An 18247-nucleotide genomic window follows, 5' to 3' on the forward strand; every position below is an offset into this window, starting at 1 on the left:
GGGGCACTAATTCCTACATTAGAATCCAAGGTAGAAGTCGGAGGACGAAGAAGAAGAAAAAGGAGAAAGAAGAAAGCTCTTTAGCAGGTGTCCGAAATGCCTGCATATTAGCTCCTGTTGTTGAGTTTTTCGTTTAAAATACAGGTAAAATTTGCTGATTTAAAATTTTCGTCACGTGTATTTAACCAGCCCGTAAATATCCCGTAGCTTGATTAAGTACGACCGCCTCACCACTGAATATGCCTGCAAAAGAAAATGCATATTTCTACGAGTAAAGATGAAAGCAGTGTTTGAGGGTCCACCCGTTTTTACTGTTGTTTTCTGCATTAATCTTTAACAGTAGAGTTTAAAGTCAATCGTGATGTATCAATAATATGGATTATCGATAGTTAGCGTCGTTGAACCCGTCTTCTATTGGAGAGACTGTTTGACGTAGAACTGCTGGGTGTGACGTGATTTATTTTCATATTGCAGTTCTACCCTCCATGACATCATTTTACTGCCTTATATTCATGTTTCCTAACCTATTATTATAATATCACTTTAATATCATTCCTGGATAAGCTTGCCTGACTTCATGTTTTGTAATTATTGAATTAAAGTTTTGAGGTGAAGTTTAATATGTAGCCAGCGTGTCTGTCTGGTCATATTTATTTACAGAAATTATACTTTGCATCTGTTTGGTGAGTGATCTTTGAGTTCAAAGTTGTTAGAATATCAGCTATCTTCCCAACGTGTGGGACGATAATTGGGTAATTATTGCAGATGTTTTTTTGTCGTTGCTGTTTAAAACAACATCAACAGTGGCCGACACAGTATATCTGTTGATTAGGCTCTTGTTTACAGAGGTGATTGTTGCAAACACCTTCTTAACCAAACCGCAGCCATCCAAACATACTCTTACTGTTCACACTCTGCTGTGGATTGTGTTACACAGGACAAGAGGCCGTTGTGCTTTTGCACTTTGACACCAATCTTCTTTAACTGTTGCAAGGTCATTGGGGCCTAGCAGATGTCTGCTTAAGCCTGAGCTGAGAACAGATAAAGCAGTGAGCCGCAAGCCGACTGCAGTGCGTTACTACTGTGCAGATCACTGCTCTGGTGCGTATGTGCACTCAGAGTTTATTACTTATACCCGGACACTTGTAGTAGAGAGCATTTTTGTAATTAACTGTAGAGGCCGCCAAAGAGAAACATCGTCCCCATCTGCTGTCTGTCATATCTGCCCTCCAGGATGGCTCAGTGGGGTGCCGTGCTGTCCATCATCGTTGCCCTGGGGGGAGCGGCACTCTTAGGCTCGGTACACAAGATTGATGAGGGGCACACCGGGGTTTACTACAGGTGAGACACCTTGTTTTCAATGTTCCTTTGAAAGGAAATCTGCTTCAAACCTGTGCCTCTGAAGTAGATTAATCCAAAATTAAGATTAGTCCAAGATGTTTGGGAATCCTTCCTCAGTAAAGTCCTGCTGGAGTACGCAAACCTTAAAATGATAATATTGATGATGACGATGATGATGACGATGATGATGATGATGGACAGTGTTGATACTGAGTAATACTCCTTAATTAAAGGAAAATATAACTTGCGTTTCCAGCTTTTGCTGTTTTCATGTGTCATTTGTATGTGCTGGCCTGCTGGTGGGTTCAGTTATTCATGCCGAAGTGGTCCTTTTTCCTTCTGGAAAGCTGTTTGTTTGTTTGTCTGTTTATTGCGCATGTGTGCATTAACACAGAGGAGGGGCTCTCCTGACCACCACCAGCAGCCCTGGCTTTCATCTCATGCTTCCATTCATCACCACCTACAAGTCTGTTCAGGTGAGTCACGTCACCTTTTTAAAAAACATTGGAGATGCAAAAAGGCAACAGTACATGACAACTCTAAACACAGTAGACCGACATGGCTGATATTAAGTTAATTCTTTACTAACACGTATTTATGACGTATAATATTTCACAATTCTTTCTTCTTCTGAATGTGTCACCATAAGCTGTTGCGTTTGTTTGACTGCTAATGTGTCACGTGACATGTCATTCAGGTGTGATGTCATAATATCTCAAAAAATACCCTAATAAAGAGAGAAATTCAGGGTAAATATTCAAACCAACATGAGCCTCCTCTTTACTGATGGATTTGATTGTCAGTGTTGGAAAGGTCTGCTTCTCCTCATCTATATGGGAGTGTACTCTCCTTCAATGTGTCCACGCTTCAGTTTGGGGAAACAGAAGTGTCCTTGTGCTCTTCACTGAAGGCATACCTTCTCACGCCTTCTACTTGTCTTTTAAAAACAAACTTGTCGGTGCCTGTACACGTTATGAAATTGGCTGGCTCGGCGTTCTTTTCTTTTACGTCAATGTTTTATTGCCTAGTTTTGTAGCCTTTGCGCTAGTGTAGCCTTGACCTCTGTTTATCGTAGGATGTATGTGGTAAAATTCAAAAAAGCCATAGTGCAGATGCATTTGTTCCACATGTGCTGCTAAGATCTATCTTCTTTTACACACTGGCTGTCTTTATCTTATAGTAGGGATTGATTTATTCCAGCCTGGTGACTTGTGTTTTTACAGTGATCTCAGCTTTGGTATTTTTAAGGTCCTGACGCCCAAAAAAAACAATTAATCCACATTTGCTTTCATTTTGACCTTGCAGACCACATTGCAGACAGATGAGGTGAAGAATGTACCATGTGGCACAAGGTAGGTCGGCTGATTGCTTAAGAAGTATCAGATGGAACTTTAAGACTGATCTTGCACTTGTTAAAATCCCCCACACACACTCTCACACTTAGCGTATTACACCACGCTGCAGTCGGGCCTTATTTGTTGGCATCTAGTACACATAGTTAATGTGTACATTTTTGTCTTTCAGCGGTGGAGTGATGATTTACTTTGACCGGATAGAAGTGGTGAACTACCTGGTTCCAGCTGCAGGTACCTACATGAGTGTCCAGCAGAACAAAAACATCTCTTTACCCTCCCTGTTCACTTCCTCCCCCACCTGGAGACGCGCCAGCGCTAACATCTGCATCAGCCTGTACTGAGCTGTCCCATGTTTATACTTGTTTGAGGTCTCGTTTTCGCCCCTGCAGTTTACGACATAGTGAAGAACTTCACCGCAGACTACGACAAAGCCTTAATATTCAACAAGGTTCACCACGAACTCAACCAGTTCTGCAGCGTTCACTCCCTGCAGGAGGTCTACATTGGCCTGTTTGGTGAGTGTGACGGAGGCTCCATAAAAAACTGCCAAGTTGTAACATCCGTCTCCACAAACAGCATGAAGTTGAAACCACAGCTGAGGGAATAAACGACCACAAATAAACAACTTGTCTCAGTAGACGCTCAACCCTGTGTGAATAGCAGCAACTGCACCACATGTGGAATTTTCCCCAATAAACTAACTGTTGGGAATGTTGCAATGTGCCTCGAGACATCCCTGCCTGAGTACACGATGGCTTGGCAACAACTGCAATCGGTTTGTCACGGCTTGTAATTACAATGTGATGCTCTAGGGGAGGCCTGACCACGCGCTGATGCGCTGCAGTGTCAGTTTATCTCGTTAGCGTTGAGTTTAATTCCATACTTTCTTCTGCTGCTCAGCACGTTTCAGGAACAGCTCTGTCATTTGCTCCCTCAGAGGTGCGACCCTTTCAGCCGAAAACACCTGAATATATTTTGTTTGTTTGTTTTTAACTTTTTTTTAAAACTTATTTATCCTCCACAATCGCATACCCCTCTATTTTAAAGTCTCCTGGTTGAAACAAGCCCACGCAAAACTGTCCATCATTGTTGAGTGGTCAGATTCACATCGCGATGAGGGAGGGGCAGTTCCAGGGCTGACGGTAATGTGCAGCACATTACCTTCTGCATCACATGACCGTGTGGCGTCATTTTAAACTCATTGTTCTCCCAGACCATTTTTTCCCAAACCTCACTGTTTTCTCTGATAACATCTATAACGTCAAACACATTTTTATTGTATTCCAGGGTGTTTTTATAGTCATGGTTACTGGCATGTTGAGTCATCTAGAGTCCTCAGAGCTGCTATCATTCACACACATTCATGCTCTGGTGGCTGTGAGGGACACACACACACACACACATATATAGTGAAATGGGCTAAAAAGTGGTCATGATGTTGTGCTTCTGATGAAATCTCATTTTATGTCTACAGATCAGATTGATGAACACCTGAAAATGACGCTACAAGAGGATCTGACCTCAATGGCTCCTGGAATTATCATTCAGGTACAAATAAAACGGCAGCGCGTCAAACATGGCCGACGTCCAACAGGAACCGTCGTAAGACGGTTATATATATAAATTATGAAATATAGAAATAGAAATATATTATGGTTACAATAAAAGCGGTCTAAGCTTGTCCTGCCCGCCCATATTCCCCCATTTTCATGATTTTCTTCCCATGATGAAAGGTGCTTTTTTGTGATTCAGTGTTTTTCACTCTTCTTCCAGGCTGTCCGTGTCACAAAGCCACACATTCCAGAAAGTGTTCTCAGGAACTATGAGCTAATGTGAGTTTGTTTTTTTAAAAAGTGATAATAGCGTTCTGTCTACAATTACTCTAGGATGCTCAAAGAGTCTGGAGCCGAGTTGACTAAAACTTTTATGTGAAGTGGCTCCGAATGGTTCCTTTCCTGTTCCATCGTTGAACAAACTGAGCTTGATTGGTTCCTATAAACCAAGAAATGCAGCACAAGCATTTAATTTCTGCACGGTGCCGTGCACAAAATAAATAAAAAATAATGAAACCACAGAAGCCCTTTTATAATCACATAGAAGCCCTTTATTGTTTTGATTCCTGTTCGTCTCCTGGATGTCTGAGAGTCCAAACCTCTCAGACAAGCTCAGTGCCACGACTCCAAATACTTTTTTAACTCGGAGAAAGACGTTGAAATGGAGAAACGAACTTGGAAGAAATAATTCTGAACCTACTGCAACAATGTTGCCTCGTCTCATTCGTGGTGTCAGTTACATATTCTCAACCACGGCATCATAAATAATCCACACAAAGTCCAACATTACAGCTGCAACACAAAATTAAATGGAAGAACTAGTCCCAGTCCAGCTGTGTTTATTTCCCACATCTAAACAATGGGGAGATTATGTTTGATTTTGGACGTTGTGATCAGATTTTCATTCATGTGGTTTTGGTGTTTTTACCAAACAACCTTTTTTTTAGTCATTTCTTTTTATCATCAACAGCTGTTTAACTCAAAAACCAGTCGTCATTTTTAAACTGCTTTCATCCTCTTTCTGATAGTAACCAGTGTGTGTGACTGTAGCCTTTAACCTTAGCGGCCTTTATTGAAGGGTGCTTTTATGTCTGCAGGGAGAGCGAAAAGACAAAGCTGTTAATCTCGCAGCAAACACAGAAGGTTGTGGAGAAGGAGGCTGAGACGGAGCGGATCAGGGCCGTGATCGGTGAGAATCGGAGCTCAGGTGACCTCTGCAGTCTGGTGAAAGTCTAAACCACCCGCCTCTGTGTTTTCTTAGAGGCTGAGAAGGTGGCGCAGGTGGCCGAGATCAAGTTTGGACAGAAAGTCATGGAGAAGGAAACAGAAAAAAGAATTTCTGAAATCGAAGGTGTGTGTCTCCTGTATCCTGTATCTACTCTGTGAATTGGGGGGCTGGGAGAGTTCTTGGATTCAAAGAGCCCATAATTTGATGTTTAGATTAACTCAGGTTACAGAATTGCAGCAGTTATTTAGATGTACTGTATAATAAGCACAAATTATGTACATAGTCTGATTTAATCTGTTGTCCCTGAGAACTATAGTGATGGAAACTCAAGGAAACTGGGTTGATAAGACCATAAATAACATAACTTCACACATCAGAAGGCAGCAACAGGTTATAAAAATGTGTGTGAAGGCGTCTCTTTAGCATGTGTTTAACTGTTGGTTTCTGGACCACAGACGGCGCTTTCCTGGCCCGGGAAAAAGCCAAAGCAGACGCAGAGTTCTATACGGCGCAAAGGACCGCAGAGGCCAATAAGGTAAAGAAACACGCCCATCATCAAATCTGAACCAGGATGTCTGGTGGGTAATTAACCCCCAGGCGCACACACACCTCTGTTACAGATGAAACTGACACCCGAGTACCTCCAGTTAATGAAGTACAAGGCCATCGCAGCCAACAGCAAAATCTACTTTGGCAACGACATACCGCAGATGTTCATGGAGTCTGACTCCGTCAAGGCCTCAGCAGCCATGGACAGTGTTGCTGAGAAGATCTTGGACCTGGATTAGTGATGAAAGTGGAACCACCCATGGGTGGGGGACCGAGCGCAGGCGGGCGGCCAGAAGACGGCTGACCTGTTCTCCCTCTGGCCTGGAGGATCTGCGATGACTCTGGCCTCCGCCCCTTAAACATCATTAAAGATTGTGTAGATCTCTTCTGCTCGCAGCAGAGGAGATGAGCGACAGATTATGTAAACTCTTAAATCAGGACAAAGGAAGGTGAAACCTGGGTGTGTAATGAACTGTTGTCACAACATTATAAAGCACTCTGCTCTAGTACATCCATCACTTTTAGTGTGTTTTACATTTTTATATGAAATTACTATCAACTGTTGGCTATTTATAATCTTCATCGGGTCCATTTGCTCCAAAAACAATGATTCCAAAGTTCCTGAAACTATCTGTCTCAGCATCAGTGTAGGAACTACGACTTTAGCTTAGATTCTAAAATGCTCTGAGCACATACAGCGTAGGGAGGTAAAGACAGGCAGCTGGAAGTGCACGCAGTCTGGGAAAAGAAATCAAATGTCATTTTGGAGGCACCTGGCGTAATCCAGAACTCAAACTAGGAACGGGCGTTCTCCTAACACCCGTCAATGTTGCTGAACGTCACACTTGGAGCTGCGGCGAGAGGAAACGGTCGTGCACCCTGCACTCGCTCTACTTTTGCACGCACTGTTGAAGCTTTCATTCGTAATGGCAAATACCTTTGCACTGAGAACCATTCCTGCTGTAGGAATTTACAGTCTTTCAAGAGCTGTCTCACTTGAAGCAGCCAAACCCGCTGCTAGATTTTACTAGCTCTTACTAAATAAATGTCCACTGTCAGTTTTCCGCCTCTCATGTTTCCAGATGTTTTGCTTTAAACCCAGCTGTTAAAAGCTGGAGTTGGGTTTTTGCTGTTGGTCCCATGCTCACCACCTTTCTAGCAAAAAATTGTCCTTTTGCTAGTTAAGATACTAAATGACTAAAATGTTGGTAGCAAATAGAGGAATGAAAACATTGTGGTCATGCTGGTAATGTATGGAAGGGGTTGCCTAGGTTGTCAATGCAAACATTCAAATTGAAGCCCGGTGAGGATTTCATATGCTCTTCATTCCAAATGCAATGTTCACCAAACCTCTTTGCTAGTTATTTACCGCAGTTATCGTAAATGCTGGAAGATTTAGAATAATTCGATAAGTTGAAGCTTCTGAATGGTCTGATGTTTTGTTGGCTGTAAATTCTGATGAATACAGGACCCGACGGCTTCCCTGCGTCACTGCAGAGGAAACAGGCAGGTGATGAATGTATGGTAATCTAGCTGCTGCATTACAGATGTTATTTATTTCTATGAATTTGTAATATCTCTACTGAGCACGGGACCTGAATAATGATTTATATATTAATATATAATGTCTCTTTAATGTATGTAGCACAGCTCATATTTACATAAATAGCTATGTGTGTCCAAATGTTTGTGTCTTTTTGCATCTGATTTAAGGTTTAAAATCATCACGATGCACTCTTGAACTCTGAAAATGTTCTGTGCTAAGCATCTGAAGAATGTATACGGTTCCTGTGGGGCCTCGACTGGGTGCCTGACCCCATGGTGTTCCTGGCCCTGGTCCTTACAAGCCTTGTGTCATTAAGAACGGTGAAAACCCATTCAGGAAAAAAAAAAAAAAGAGTAGGGCATAATTGCCACAAATGTACTGCGTTGTGTTTTCTCCAAACATCTAATACTCCAAACATCGACCCTCTTTATCATGCATCATAAGACAAATTACTTTCATTTGAAATAAACACACTGACTTTGTCTTTTATAGCCTGTTAACGTCACACGACAGTGTAACCACTGAAATTGGTTATGAAACCCTCAGTTACTTTGGCACCTGCAGACAAATCATCCTGGTCTTAAAGACGAGTCATTTGACTATTTTGACAAATTTCTTATATCTATCAAGAAAACTTGCAAGAGGAATCGTTGCTTGCTCTGAACCTGCCATCAAAACTAGAGGAGAGCAGCTATTTGAGGCCTTGGATGAATACATGTTGGGTAAACCCAGCTGGCTGAAGTGTGTTGGTTTGTGCACTGATGCAGCAATGATCTTTGCCCATTGGGTCCCATCGAGTTGAGTATCATTTCTATCATTTTACATGAGCTCGGACTTATTTTATGCATGCTGGAATAAATTTGGGCTACAAATGGGTTCAGGGTTTTAAAAAGCTGTCAGTCAAAATGTCCTTGTGGGGCCCAACTGAGGAATATTCCTCCTCTGCAAAGGATCCGAGGGTCAGAAAGGAATGGATACAAGATCCCTTCACCGGTGCACAAACTACTGGAGATAAAAAACAGAGGCTGCAATACTTTATTCACACACCATTCAGTCCCAGCATTTGGGATTATAGTTCTGGGAGAACACCAGGACTCTCTGAAGGAGCACTGAAGACACCGTCGTCTCTTCTGTCCACTTACTTATGCGAGGCTGGATTTTCTGCTTTGACAGTCACAGAATCGAAATGCTGCATAAATCATTCACAAATATAACACCAACTTACCATTAGATTGTTTTAGGAAAACAGTCTCGGGCTATTCATTGACGATGTGAAGTTATGATGTAATGTAACTTGTAAAATTGTTTAGCTTGCATTATGTTTCTGTTATGCCTCATATGTGATAGAATAAGTCTGACGCAGCTTTCAATCTGTAAGAAATACCAAAGTTGCTCTCTGGTCCGAGCAGTCAAAAGGTTTGGGAACCTCCTCTATGTTGGGTTGGCAGGTTACAAGTCTTTTCTACTATTTGAAGTTGTTATTTGCACTCAAGATACGGTCATTCAACAGTAAACTATGATGACAGTTGCATGAAAGTTGGCGCCATAGATTCTAAGGATGCAGCTGTGCACATTATACACGGAGAAGCTATGAAACCTCCAAAGTGACTTCGGCACCTGGAGACAAAACTTCCTACTCTTAATAACAATCCAGTGGACCATTTTGAGAGATCGCAACAGGACAGGCAGTGGCAACAGATGAAGTCCACAACTTCAAATGCTTTTTGGTGACACTGCAGCAAGTAAAGTTGGGCACGTTTAGAGGAGAATAGACGAGATGGCAGGATGCTGAAAACCAGCTTTTGGAAGGATTAAACCCAGTGGCGTGCCGTTTAAGTGGATGAGTCAAGGATGTGGAAAATGGGGGCGGTTTTACTCATTTATATCAGATCTATCAGGATAACTTGCAATTGTGTTTCCTGTGTGCTTTGAATCTGCCAACTAAAATCACAGTAGAGCAGCTATTGAAGGCCTTGGCTGAATAGGTGTGGGGGAAAAACAGCTGGCACAGCAACATTGACTGGCTGCATTACAGCTGGAGATCTTTGCTCACTGGTTCCCATCAAGTCGTGCGTGAATGAAGTCAGTTGATGCATTTGCGCAACTAAGATAGGAAAATGGATGCTTAACAGAGGATTTATTTTATTTATTTTGGAAAAAACCCAGCTGGGTGCACGCAGATTTCAATAACCTCGGGCTTTAAATGAATTAGGGCTTTTAAAAAACTGACAATCAAAATTTCGTTGTTGGGCTCCAGCTTTATCGGGCCTAACCTTTAAGGCCTGTTTAAAGCTCCCGGCCACATATCTGGCTTGATACAGAGGAGAAGAGATGTCCACGCTCGTCAGCGTTCATCCTGGATCACCTCTCCATCAGTGGAGATTGAGAAATCATCCCCCTCTACAAAGGACCTGTGGATCAGAAAGGAATGGAGACAAGATCCCTTCACCTTTGCACAAGAGGACGAATTACTGGAGATAAAAAAAATGACAGAGTTCTTAATACTTTATTCACACTCAATTCCCATCATTTGGGATTATAGTTCTGGGAGAACACCAGGACGCTCTGAAGGAGCACTGAAGACACCGTTGTCTCTTGTTACTTGTGCATAGCTGGAATTTCTGCTGTGACAGTCACGGAATCAAAAACAATGCATCAGATTGGGTGTTGACAACACCCTGCATATATCAGTAACGACTACAACAGCATGTTATGATCAGCTTGTGCCTGGAAAACAGGCTCAGCGTTCTCATTGATGGTAATTTAATGTATGATAGAAGTGGTCTGACGCAACCTTCGCCATTGGTCTGTAAGAAATACTAAATTTGCTCTCTTGTCCAAGCGGTCAAAAAGTTTTGGAACCCCCCCCCCCCCCCCCAAGTTATAATGGTACTACTGGGATTTATTTATGTTGCATGTCCAGAAGAAATTTTTCTCTGAAACAATACCATTAAAAAGACATCAAAAGACTTGTTTTGGATTATACATGGTTGTATTTTTGCTTTTAAAAGTGCATAAATATGTCTGTGTTTTTGACCACTGAGAGAGGCTCCAGCATTCCAGTGACCCTGATAAGGAGCAGTGGAAGGACGATGGAAGGACGGACAGACGGACGGACAAATGGATAATTGTGGCGTTATCAGATCATCAGCTGTTGGAAAACAACCAATGTGAAGATGAACTGAAATGAAAGACACGATCTAATGGCGTCTGTTCATGCACCACGGTTCATAAACCATCAGAGTTCACATTGGTTCAAGACAGGCGGCGCAGGTGGAGATCAGAGGTCCGTGACCGACAGAGACAGAAAAAAAGGATAAACCCAAGCCATTTTCCCACTCTGCTCTGTATGTTGTTACACATATACCCAACCCAGTCCGCACCATGTAGATTATACAATGGCGTGCGATTGCCTGCATTAATGTGCTCAGTTCAACGTCTCACACAACAGCGGGTCTAGACCAGGGCTCAACTGTCCAAAACCCTAATCTAAACAAGTGTGACTTATGGCTGCCTCATTGGTTCAACTACTACTGCTCCTGAGATTCTTGCATGAGTCACTGCTAGAGTACACTTATACAAATAGCCGTAGGTTGAAACTTGCAGGCAGGGTTTGGAGGAACTCCGTGGCCAGTGTCTTAAGATGGCGTGGAAGGCTGTTGGTGAAACAAGTTCTGACAGTTCGTGATCAGATTGGATGGCATTCCAAGCAGAGGGGGCAGATAGGCTGGATATTCTCTTTCCTGTTTCGTTTGAAACCAAAGTGCACCGAAGTGCTAGATTTGACAGTTTGAGGGATTTCAGTTCTCAGAAGAAAGATGCACAAACAGATAGGAACTATGCCAATAAGTGCCTTGAAATCCAGTCATGCAATGTGTATATTGCCTTACATTCAAGGAAGGCGTGGCAGCTTTAGCATGTAGCAACTTGGTCGGGGAGGCATCTAGAATAGAGGTAGAACAGTCTGGGACTGGTGGAAGCACCAAATATGGTAGCTCAAAAAGTAGCTGATATCAGCAGCTTCCACCCTCCGAGAGAGGAACATGACGAGAGAGAGGAACATGACTTGTGTCTGCAATAAAACCCGAACTTCACCCTTGATTTTTTCAAACATGACCAAACATGATCTCCTCATCAGTAATTAAGCCAAGGTATTTGTAGCTGTGACCATCTTTAGAGTTTTCCCTTGGGCAGTTCTAAATGGTGGTGTATTTGTTAATGAATGCATGAAATTAAAGAAAGAATTACTTTGGTTTTGACACATTTAAAACCAGTTTCACTTTTTCCAGATGAATCTGTACTGCATCACAGGTGGCCTGCAGAAAGTCAAATGCCTTTGATTAGATTAGATTCAACTTTATTGTTATTGCACATGTACAGGTACAGAGCAACAAAATGCAGTTTAGCATCTAACCAGAAGTGCAAAAGAAGCAGCAAGTGAGGATAATAACTTAATAAATACAGTATGTGCGGTTATTTTTACAATCGTTTACCGGATTGTGCTATAAACATATTTTACAGATGGTGTGTACATTAAATGCCTTAGACTATAAGTGCAGGAGCTATTTAGCTATTTACATAAGATAGAGGAGATGTGCAAATTATAAATTATGTGTATACAGATGATAAAGTGCATGAGTGTGCAGGACAGGTTTAAACAGTAGCTACATTGGTTACTAAGCTAGTGAGTTGTGTAAACTGCTGTAGTGTAGTGAGGTGTGGAGTGTGTAAGGGTCAGCAGGAGTTCAACAGGGACACCGCTCTGGGGAAGAAGCTGTTCCTCAGTCTACTGGTCCGAGTCCTGAGGGTTCTGTAGCGCCTCCCAGAGGGCAGGAGGGAAAATAGTCTGTGGGCGGGGTGGGAGGAGTCCTTGAGTATGCTGCGTGCTCGATGCAGGCAGCGCTTCCTCTGGACATCTCCGATGGCAGGGAGTGTAGTCCTTGTGATGCGTTGGGCAGTTTTCACCACCCTCTGCAAGGCCTTGTGCTCAGCGATAGTGCAGCTTCCATACCAGACTGACACGCAGTTGGTCAGGATGCTTTCTATCGCACAGCGATAGAAGTTCACCAGGACAGCCGAGGATAGCTGGTTCTTCCTAAGTGTCCTCAGGAAGAAGAGGCGCTGGTGAGCTTTCTTGATGATGCTGGAGGTGTTTGTGGTCCAGGACAGGTCCTCTGAGATGTGGGTCCCCAGGAACTTGAAGCTGGAGACACGCTCGACGGCCACCCCGTTGATGTGGATGGGGTCCTGTGTGCCTCCTCTTGCCTTCCTGAAGTCCACGATGAGCTCCTTGGTCTTGCTGGTGTTTATTTACCAGTGCTGAACCAGAGCAAGATCTGTAAATAAATGTCTGCCATTGTCATTTAAATGGACAGATTTTGGAAGAAGTGGAGTGAGAGATGTTGAGCAAGTTTCAGCACATGGCTGTCAGACAGCGAGAAAAATGACAGGAAGTTTATGACTCTGTCTCATAAGGGCAGGCCAGGATGCAGATTCCTGAGCTCTGAATCAAACACGGAAAGATCAGTCAGTATCGTTCCTCTGATAAATTAATGATTCACTGAGGCGGAAGTTCAGGAGTAGAAAATGAGACCGAGCCAAATAAAGAATGCAGAAACCACATCTGCACACCTGACTGACAATCAGTCCATGTTCAACCCGCATCCATCAATTTAAAATGTGTGAGAAGTGAAACTCCAGATAAGAGATTACTGTGTCTTTCATAAAAATAAAAGCAACAGGAAAAAAAAATGGTGTGGGGGGCGGGGGTGGGGGTGGGGGTGGGGGGGAGTCAGGAAACTGGAAATCCCCCAAATTAAAAAACGAAAGTGCGGTTCGGCGCTCCAAAGGGATGCTTGTCACCAAAACCCCCGGCGTCTGTGACAGCAGCCAGTCTGACGCAATGTCAAGCCAAGCGTGATTCCTCCCACTCTGAGTAAAAGTGGGAGATGTGAAACTCTCCTCGCAGAACCGAAGCAGCAGCCGGACTTAACTTTTATCCCAGCTCAAATTAAGGCGTGTTTGCTTGGGTCCAAGATTTTTCTAATTGATTTTTTAGACTAATTGATGAGTGTTGGAGATGTACTCCGGGAGCAAACCAAAGTTTCAACCGTGATGAACGATGCGTTCAGACCACGGAGAGGTTTTTCTCCAGCAGATGTGGGACTACATGAGGGCAACGAACGTCCTCCAGTCCCCGGTCCTGCCTGCGTTCTTCGCCTTCCTGACGCACGTCCTCCTCTGCCTCCCCTACCTGCTCCTGGACATGTTAGCCGGCTTTTCTCCGCAGGTCCAGCAGTGGAGGATTTCTGCCCCCCCGCCGACTCTACGGCAGTGGTTTTTCTGCTTCGGAAGGGTCCTGCGTGCTTACCTGACCGCCGTGCTGCCCGTGACCGCGCTGCTCCAGGTGCTGGGGAGCCCCGTGATGCCAGAGCACGCTCCATCCTGCTGGCAGCTGGTCGTGGAGGTGTCCGTCTGTCTGCTGCTCTTCGACGCCTTCTTCTTCGCCTGGCATTTGTTCATGCACAAGTGAGGGACTGAGCAATAAGAGAGAAAATCAGTGTGGCTGAATTGAATATGGCTATTTTGGTGTGTCAGATCGGCATGAATCTGTCATCATAATGATGAAATTAGGTTTTGTTTTGGGTTTTTAAAAAAAAGGTGACATAAGGGAGCAGGTCAGAGGTGCGAGGCCTAAAAACCTTTAAAATCTAACAAATGTTTTAAAATCAATACAAAAAAATGTACAGAAATCCAATGAGGTGACGCTAATGTCTTTGGGGTTTTTTTTTTAAAGCGGTTGGGTTTGAACCAACATCAAATACATTAGAGCAGTAAAGAGAGACAAATCATTTAACATTGGCCAGTTTTTGAAATTGAAAAAAGCTGGATGTCACTGAAGAAATATGAGGAACAGGTTTAAAACCACTGCCCGACCCTCCACACATTGATGGGCGTAGGCTTCAAACAGAGATGAAGAAAGAGATGATGAACATGTCCACATTGCAGAGTGTGAACAGTTTGTTCCTTTTTTGTCTCTTACTTGGCACTAGATTAATTAAATGGTTGATCTGTACCATGACACAAGCCAGAGCTTCAACCATCTATTTTATTTATATTCATTCTTTTTATTATTTGGATTTAGTTTTTTCTGGCCTTTCAATCGAATAAAATTCTGCCCAAAGGGTTAAGGACAGCTGGGTTAACCCGGCGGTCAACCCGGTCAGACATCAGAGACACCTGTTTGTGTGTTTCTCTCCAGGACTCCTTGGCTGTACCGCAGCATCCACCAGGCCCACCATCAGCAGCGGCAGCCGTTCGCTCTGACAGCGCAGGACGCCGCCGGCGCTGAGCTGCTGTCCCTGCTGCTGCTGGCCATGGCCAGCGCCCGGCTGGTGGGCTGCCACCCGCTCAGCGAAACCGTCTTCCACCTCGTCAACACCTGGCTGGCGGTGGAGGACCACTGCGGCTACAACCTGCCTTGGGCACTGCACCGGCTACTGCCCCTCATGGGAGGAGCCCCCTACCATCAAGACCACCATATCTTCTTCCGTGGCAACTATGCCCCCTATTTCAGCCACTGGGACCGGCTCTTCGGCACCTACTACTCATCAGTGAAGGAGCATTATGAACGCTGTCCAAGTGCAGAAAAGAGACGCGTTAACATCAAGGATGAATAATTTTCATTTTTCTGAAATAACTATTTTAATCCAACATCAGCATTAATTTCATTTAATTTTTTTAATAACTTCTCAAAATGAATGAAGGTTAACTCTCTACTGGTCTCTGATTTTGGAACCATTAACTTTTATCAGTGGATCAATCAATCCATCTTTATTTATATCATGTCTGTTAAAATCAAGATTGCTTCTAGGCACTTTAGAGGATCCCAGGGCGTGACCCCCAACAAGCAACAGTGGCAAGGAAAAACTCCTCTTTAACAGAAAGAAACCTTGAGCAGGACCAGGCTCATGTAGGGGGACCCTCCTGCTGATGGGGGGGCAGGTAGTGACTACCGTGATTTCCAAATCATTTTTGGACAGAAGTATTCGAGACAACCTGCTGCACCCAATTAATTTGCAGGAAGTCGTCGTCCTTTACCTGGCCAACCAGTCAGAGCCGAGGGCCTGATTTTGGGTGCCTTAGCAAACATCATCTTAAGAATAAGCAAAGGTTGAATGGTTTGATGACAGAAAATGGGTGAGTGACAGCAGCATTTGGGAGGTGAGGGAGACGGAGTCAGGGGCGTCTTTAAAAACATCCCCGTGTGGTGGATGTGTCTGTCATGGAGGCACGTGATGAAGGTGTGTGGGACAAAGACATGGAGGGAACGGTTGGAAAAACAGCTTCATGTGGTGCCAAGAGGCAAAGGATGGACAGACTAACCGTCAATGTGAGTAAATCAGTGTTAGAATGTGAACACTGGAAGTGTCGGAACTGAGTTTTACCCCGTAGAGATGAATTTATAATCCAATACGATCACGTGATTCTGGTCCAGAATTGCCAAAGGGTAAAATAAAATCAATTTTAAACTTAAATGTGTAGTTTTGGAAGCACCCTAAGACTCGATTCATTATAAAAAAGTTGCATTCTGGCCGCGGAGGCCTTAAAAACAGGCATGGATGTGACACCTGTTCCAATAGATCTACTTTTTTACGAGGAATCTTGCCAGATGTGAACTTAAATGTCCCTGCGGGATGCTGCAATAATTGATTGAATTCAGACTGAATCAGTCTTCTTTTGTTAATTGCAGTCTATTAACTGTTCTTCCAGGACACAAATAAAAGTATGAAGTGAGTGAATGAAGGGGGGGGGGACAGTCAAACTGTGAACAAAAGCCCAAGATAATGTGCAACAGACGTGCAGTTGTGACACTGTTTTGTGTTTCTGGATGAATTAAAATCTTTTTTCCCTTGCGAAAAGTGAACCATGCGTGAGTGGCGTCTATGGGGAGCAGGTGTTCATGCACGTACGCACGCACGCACGCATGTTCCCCAGAACGCCTTCGAGACTTTAGTTTCATTAACAGAAAGATTGATATCACCTGGAAAATGTTTGATTTTCTGATTTAGTTCTTTGCAGAAGTAATGTGAAACATTAGTGATATAAATATTTACAGAGGGCTTTGAAAACAATATATATTGGGGGGGGGGGGGGGGGGGTGTAATTTTAGCATTTTTATAACCCAATTCTGTACTTAAAGGATGGAATTTGCTTCAGTTATTAGTTTTCCCATCGCTCGACAACTTATTGTGTTGCTTTCTTTAAATGCATAAAATGTGTAAAAGTTAAAAACAATGTTTCCAATAAATGTAATGGTGAGTAAAGCCTGCCAGTGCACATTTTCTTGATGGGAATCAAATGGATTTTTTTAAATAGGATCTTTATGTATGAGGAGCTGCCTGTGAGAGCTTTACTGCTGGGCAGAAACTCTGGGGAAGCAGAACCTGAACGTTGGTGTTTAACCGGCCTTAATTGTTGTAATTCTGTTTTACACGAGGTGAGAGTGACTCTGACGTTCTTGGCTGACCCAAAGCAACCCTTCCTGTATTAGTCTCCCATGTTGTCTGGTTTGTTCATGTCTCACTGTTCTGCATTTGATGATCCTGACAAAGAGGCAGAGCAGAACACAGTCTGGGTGTTGTTCAGGTTCAGGTTTCTGTTGTGCAGCTGTGCTTTATGATTCCTGTGTACTGGGCCCTTCTCCACACTGCAAACTGGGTCCACAGGGATCTATCTGAACAATTGAAACCACATGTTTTACAAATGCAAGACACCCATTATACGCATGTTTATTATGGCGTTGGCTACAAAGACATTATGTCAACAATAATTTAACTCTTAATGAGGGGGTTGGTTTGAGGATACACGGCCAAATACAAAGACCTTCATGGGTTAAAAATTTACAGTCATAATTGAATGTGCTTTGAGAAAGAGTGAAAAGGCATGCAGTACCTCGAACGGCCACTAGACGAAATTGTAAACTCGCTATTCCTTATGTTGGTGCAAGTTTAAAAAAAAAATTTAAATAAATAAGTTACTTATTTACTAGGTAGATAGTCATTGAGAGATAAGTGATTGCAGTTGAACTTGAAGATGCCATAATTTGACCTCAGGATCGTCCTGTTGGTCCAGCCTTCTTCAGCATAACAGTGGGTTTCAGCATAAAACACCAGTTATTTTCTTTTTCTTTTTTTTAAAGCGCTCCTTACTCATTACATCTGCTGCAGTTTAGACTAACAATGACAGTTGGCAAAACAAGTCGGTACTTTGTCATCAAAATCTTTCATCTGCCTTTTAGATCGGATTAGGTTTTTTCCCCTTGTGGACTCAAAGGTTTCTCACACACATGGGGCAACCACAGTGTGTTCATCTAGTGTGTTGACAAGAAGACATTAGGTCAGACTGGATAAGACAGCAACTTAAGAAGCAGAGATGGAGGGGGAGTCGAGAGAATCAAAGCTGATCAACGAAGACCAGGTGCAGCACGGAGGACTGGCCAGCAGAGGGATCGGCCTTATGAGCGGAGGACCCTCAGCCTTAAAGGCTGTTTTCAAGTTCATGTTAAAGTCAAATAAGGGTAAAAATGATCAGATCAAAACAAGATTGGAAGCAGACTTTAGGCTATTGTTTGTCTGTAGTGGCGCACATTGAATGTAACCTATACAAAAAAAAT

The 18247-nt window shown here is 43.3% G+C and overlaps 2 protein-coding genes and 1 long non-coding RNA gene across 4 annotated transcripts; 2 read left to right on the forward strand and 1 right to left on the reverse strand.

Moving 5' to 3' along the window:
• On the forward strand, positions 1-7710 carry erlin2 (ER lipid raft associated 2). Of its 2 annotated transcripts, XM_057034355.1 has the most exons (13): positions 29-144; positions 938-1101; positions 1234-1341; positions 1736-1817; positions 2647-2693; positions 2866-2927; positions 3086-3211; positions 4171-4244; positions 4470-4528; positions 5347-5438; positions 5511-5600; positions 5933-6012; positions 6098-7710. In XM_057034355.1, the coding sequence occupies exons 3-13, from the start codon at positions 1235-1237 to the stop codon at positions 6263-6265; spliced, it is 987 nt and encodes a 328-aa protein (XP_056890335.1). In that variant the 5' UTR covers positions 29-144; positions 938-1101; position 1234; the 3' UTR covers positions 6266-7710. The 2 variants fall into 2 exon arrangements, with proteins under 2 accessions (XP_056890334.1, XP_056890335.1); XM_057034354.1 differs by lacking the exon at positions 938-1101 and having other exon boundaries at positions 1-144.
• A 1980-nt stretch (positions 7711-9690) lies between these two features.
• Positions 9691-14145, reverse strand: LOC130526568 (uncharacterized). The gene is made up of 2 exons (XR_008950792.1): positions 13943-14145; positions 9691-9983 (listed from the first exon to the last, which is right to left on the reverse strand). It is a non-coding gene; the product is annotated as an uncharacterized LOC130526568 (long non-coding RNA).
• Positions 13525-16898, forward strand: ch25hl3 (cholesterol 25-hydroxylase like 3). The gene is made up of 2 exons (XM_057034357.1): positions 13525-14100; positions 14834-16898. Exons 1-2 carry the CDS (start codon positions 13694-13696, stop codon positions 15249-15251), a joined length of 825 nt encoding a protein of 274 aa, XP_056890337.1. The 5' UTR covers positions 13525-13693; the 3' UTR covers positions 15252-16898.
• Positions 16899-18247: the final 1349 nt, after the last annotated feature.

Source organism: Takifugu flavidus, chromosome 5 (genome assembly GCF_003711565.1).
Source record: "Takifugu flavidus isolate HTHZ2018 chromosome 5, ASM371156v2, whole genome shotgun sequence".
NCBI lineage: Eukaryota > Metazoa > Chordata > Actinopteri > Tetraodontiformes > Tetraodontidae > Takifugu > Takifugu flavidus.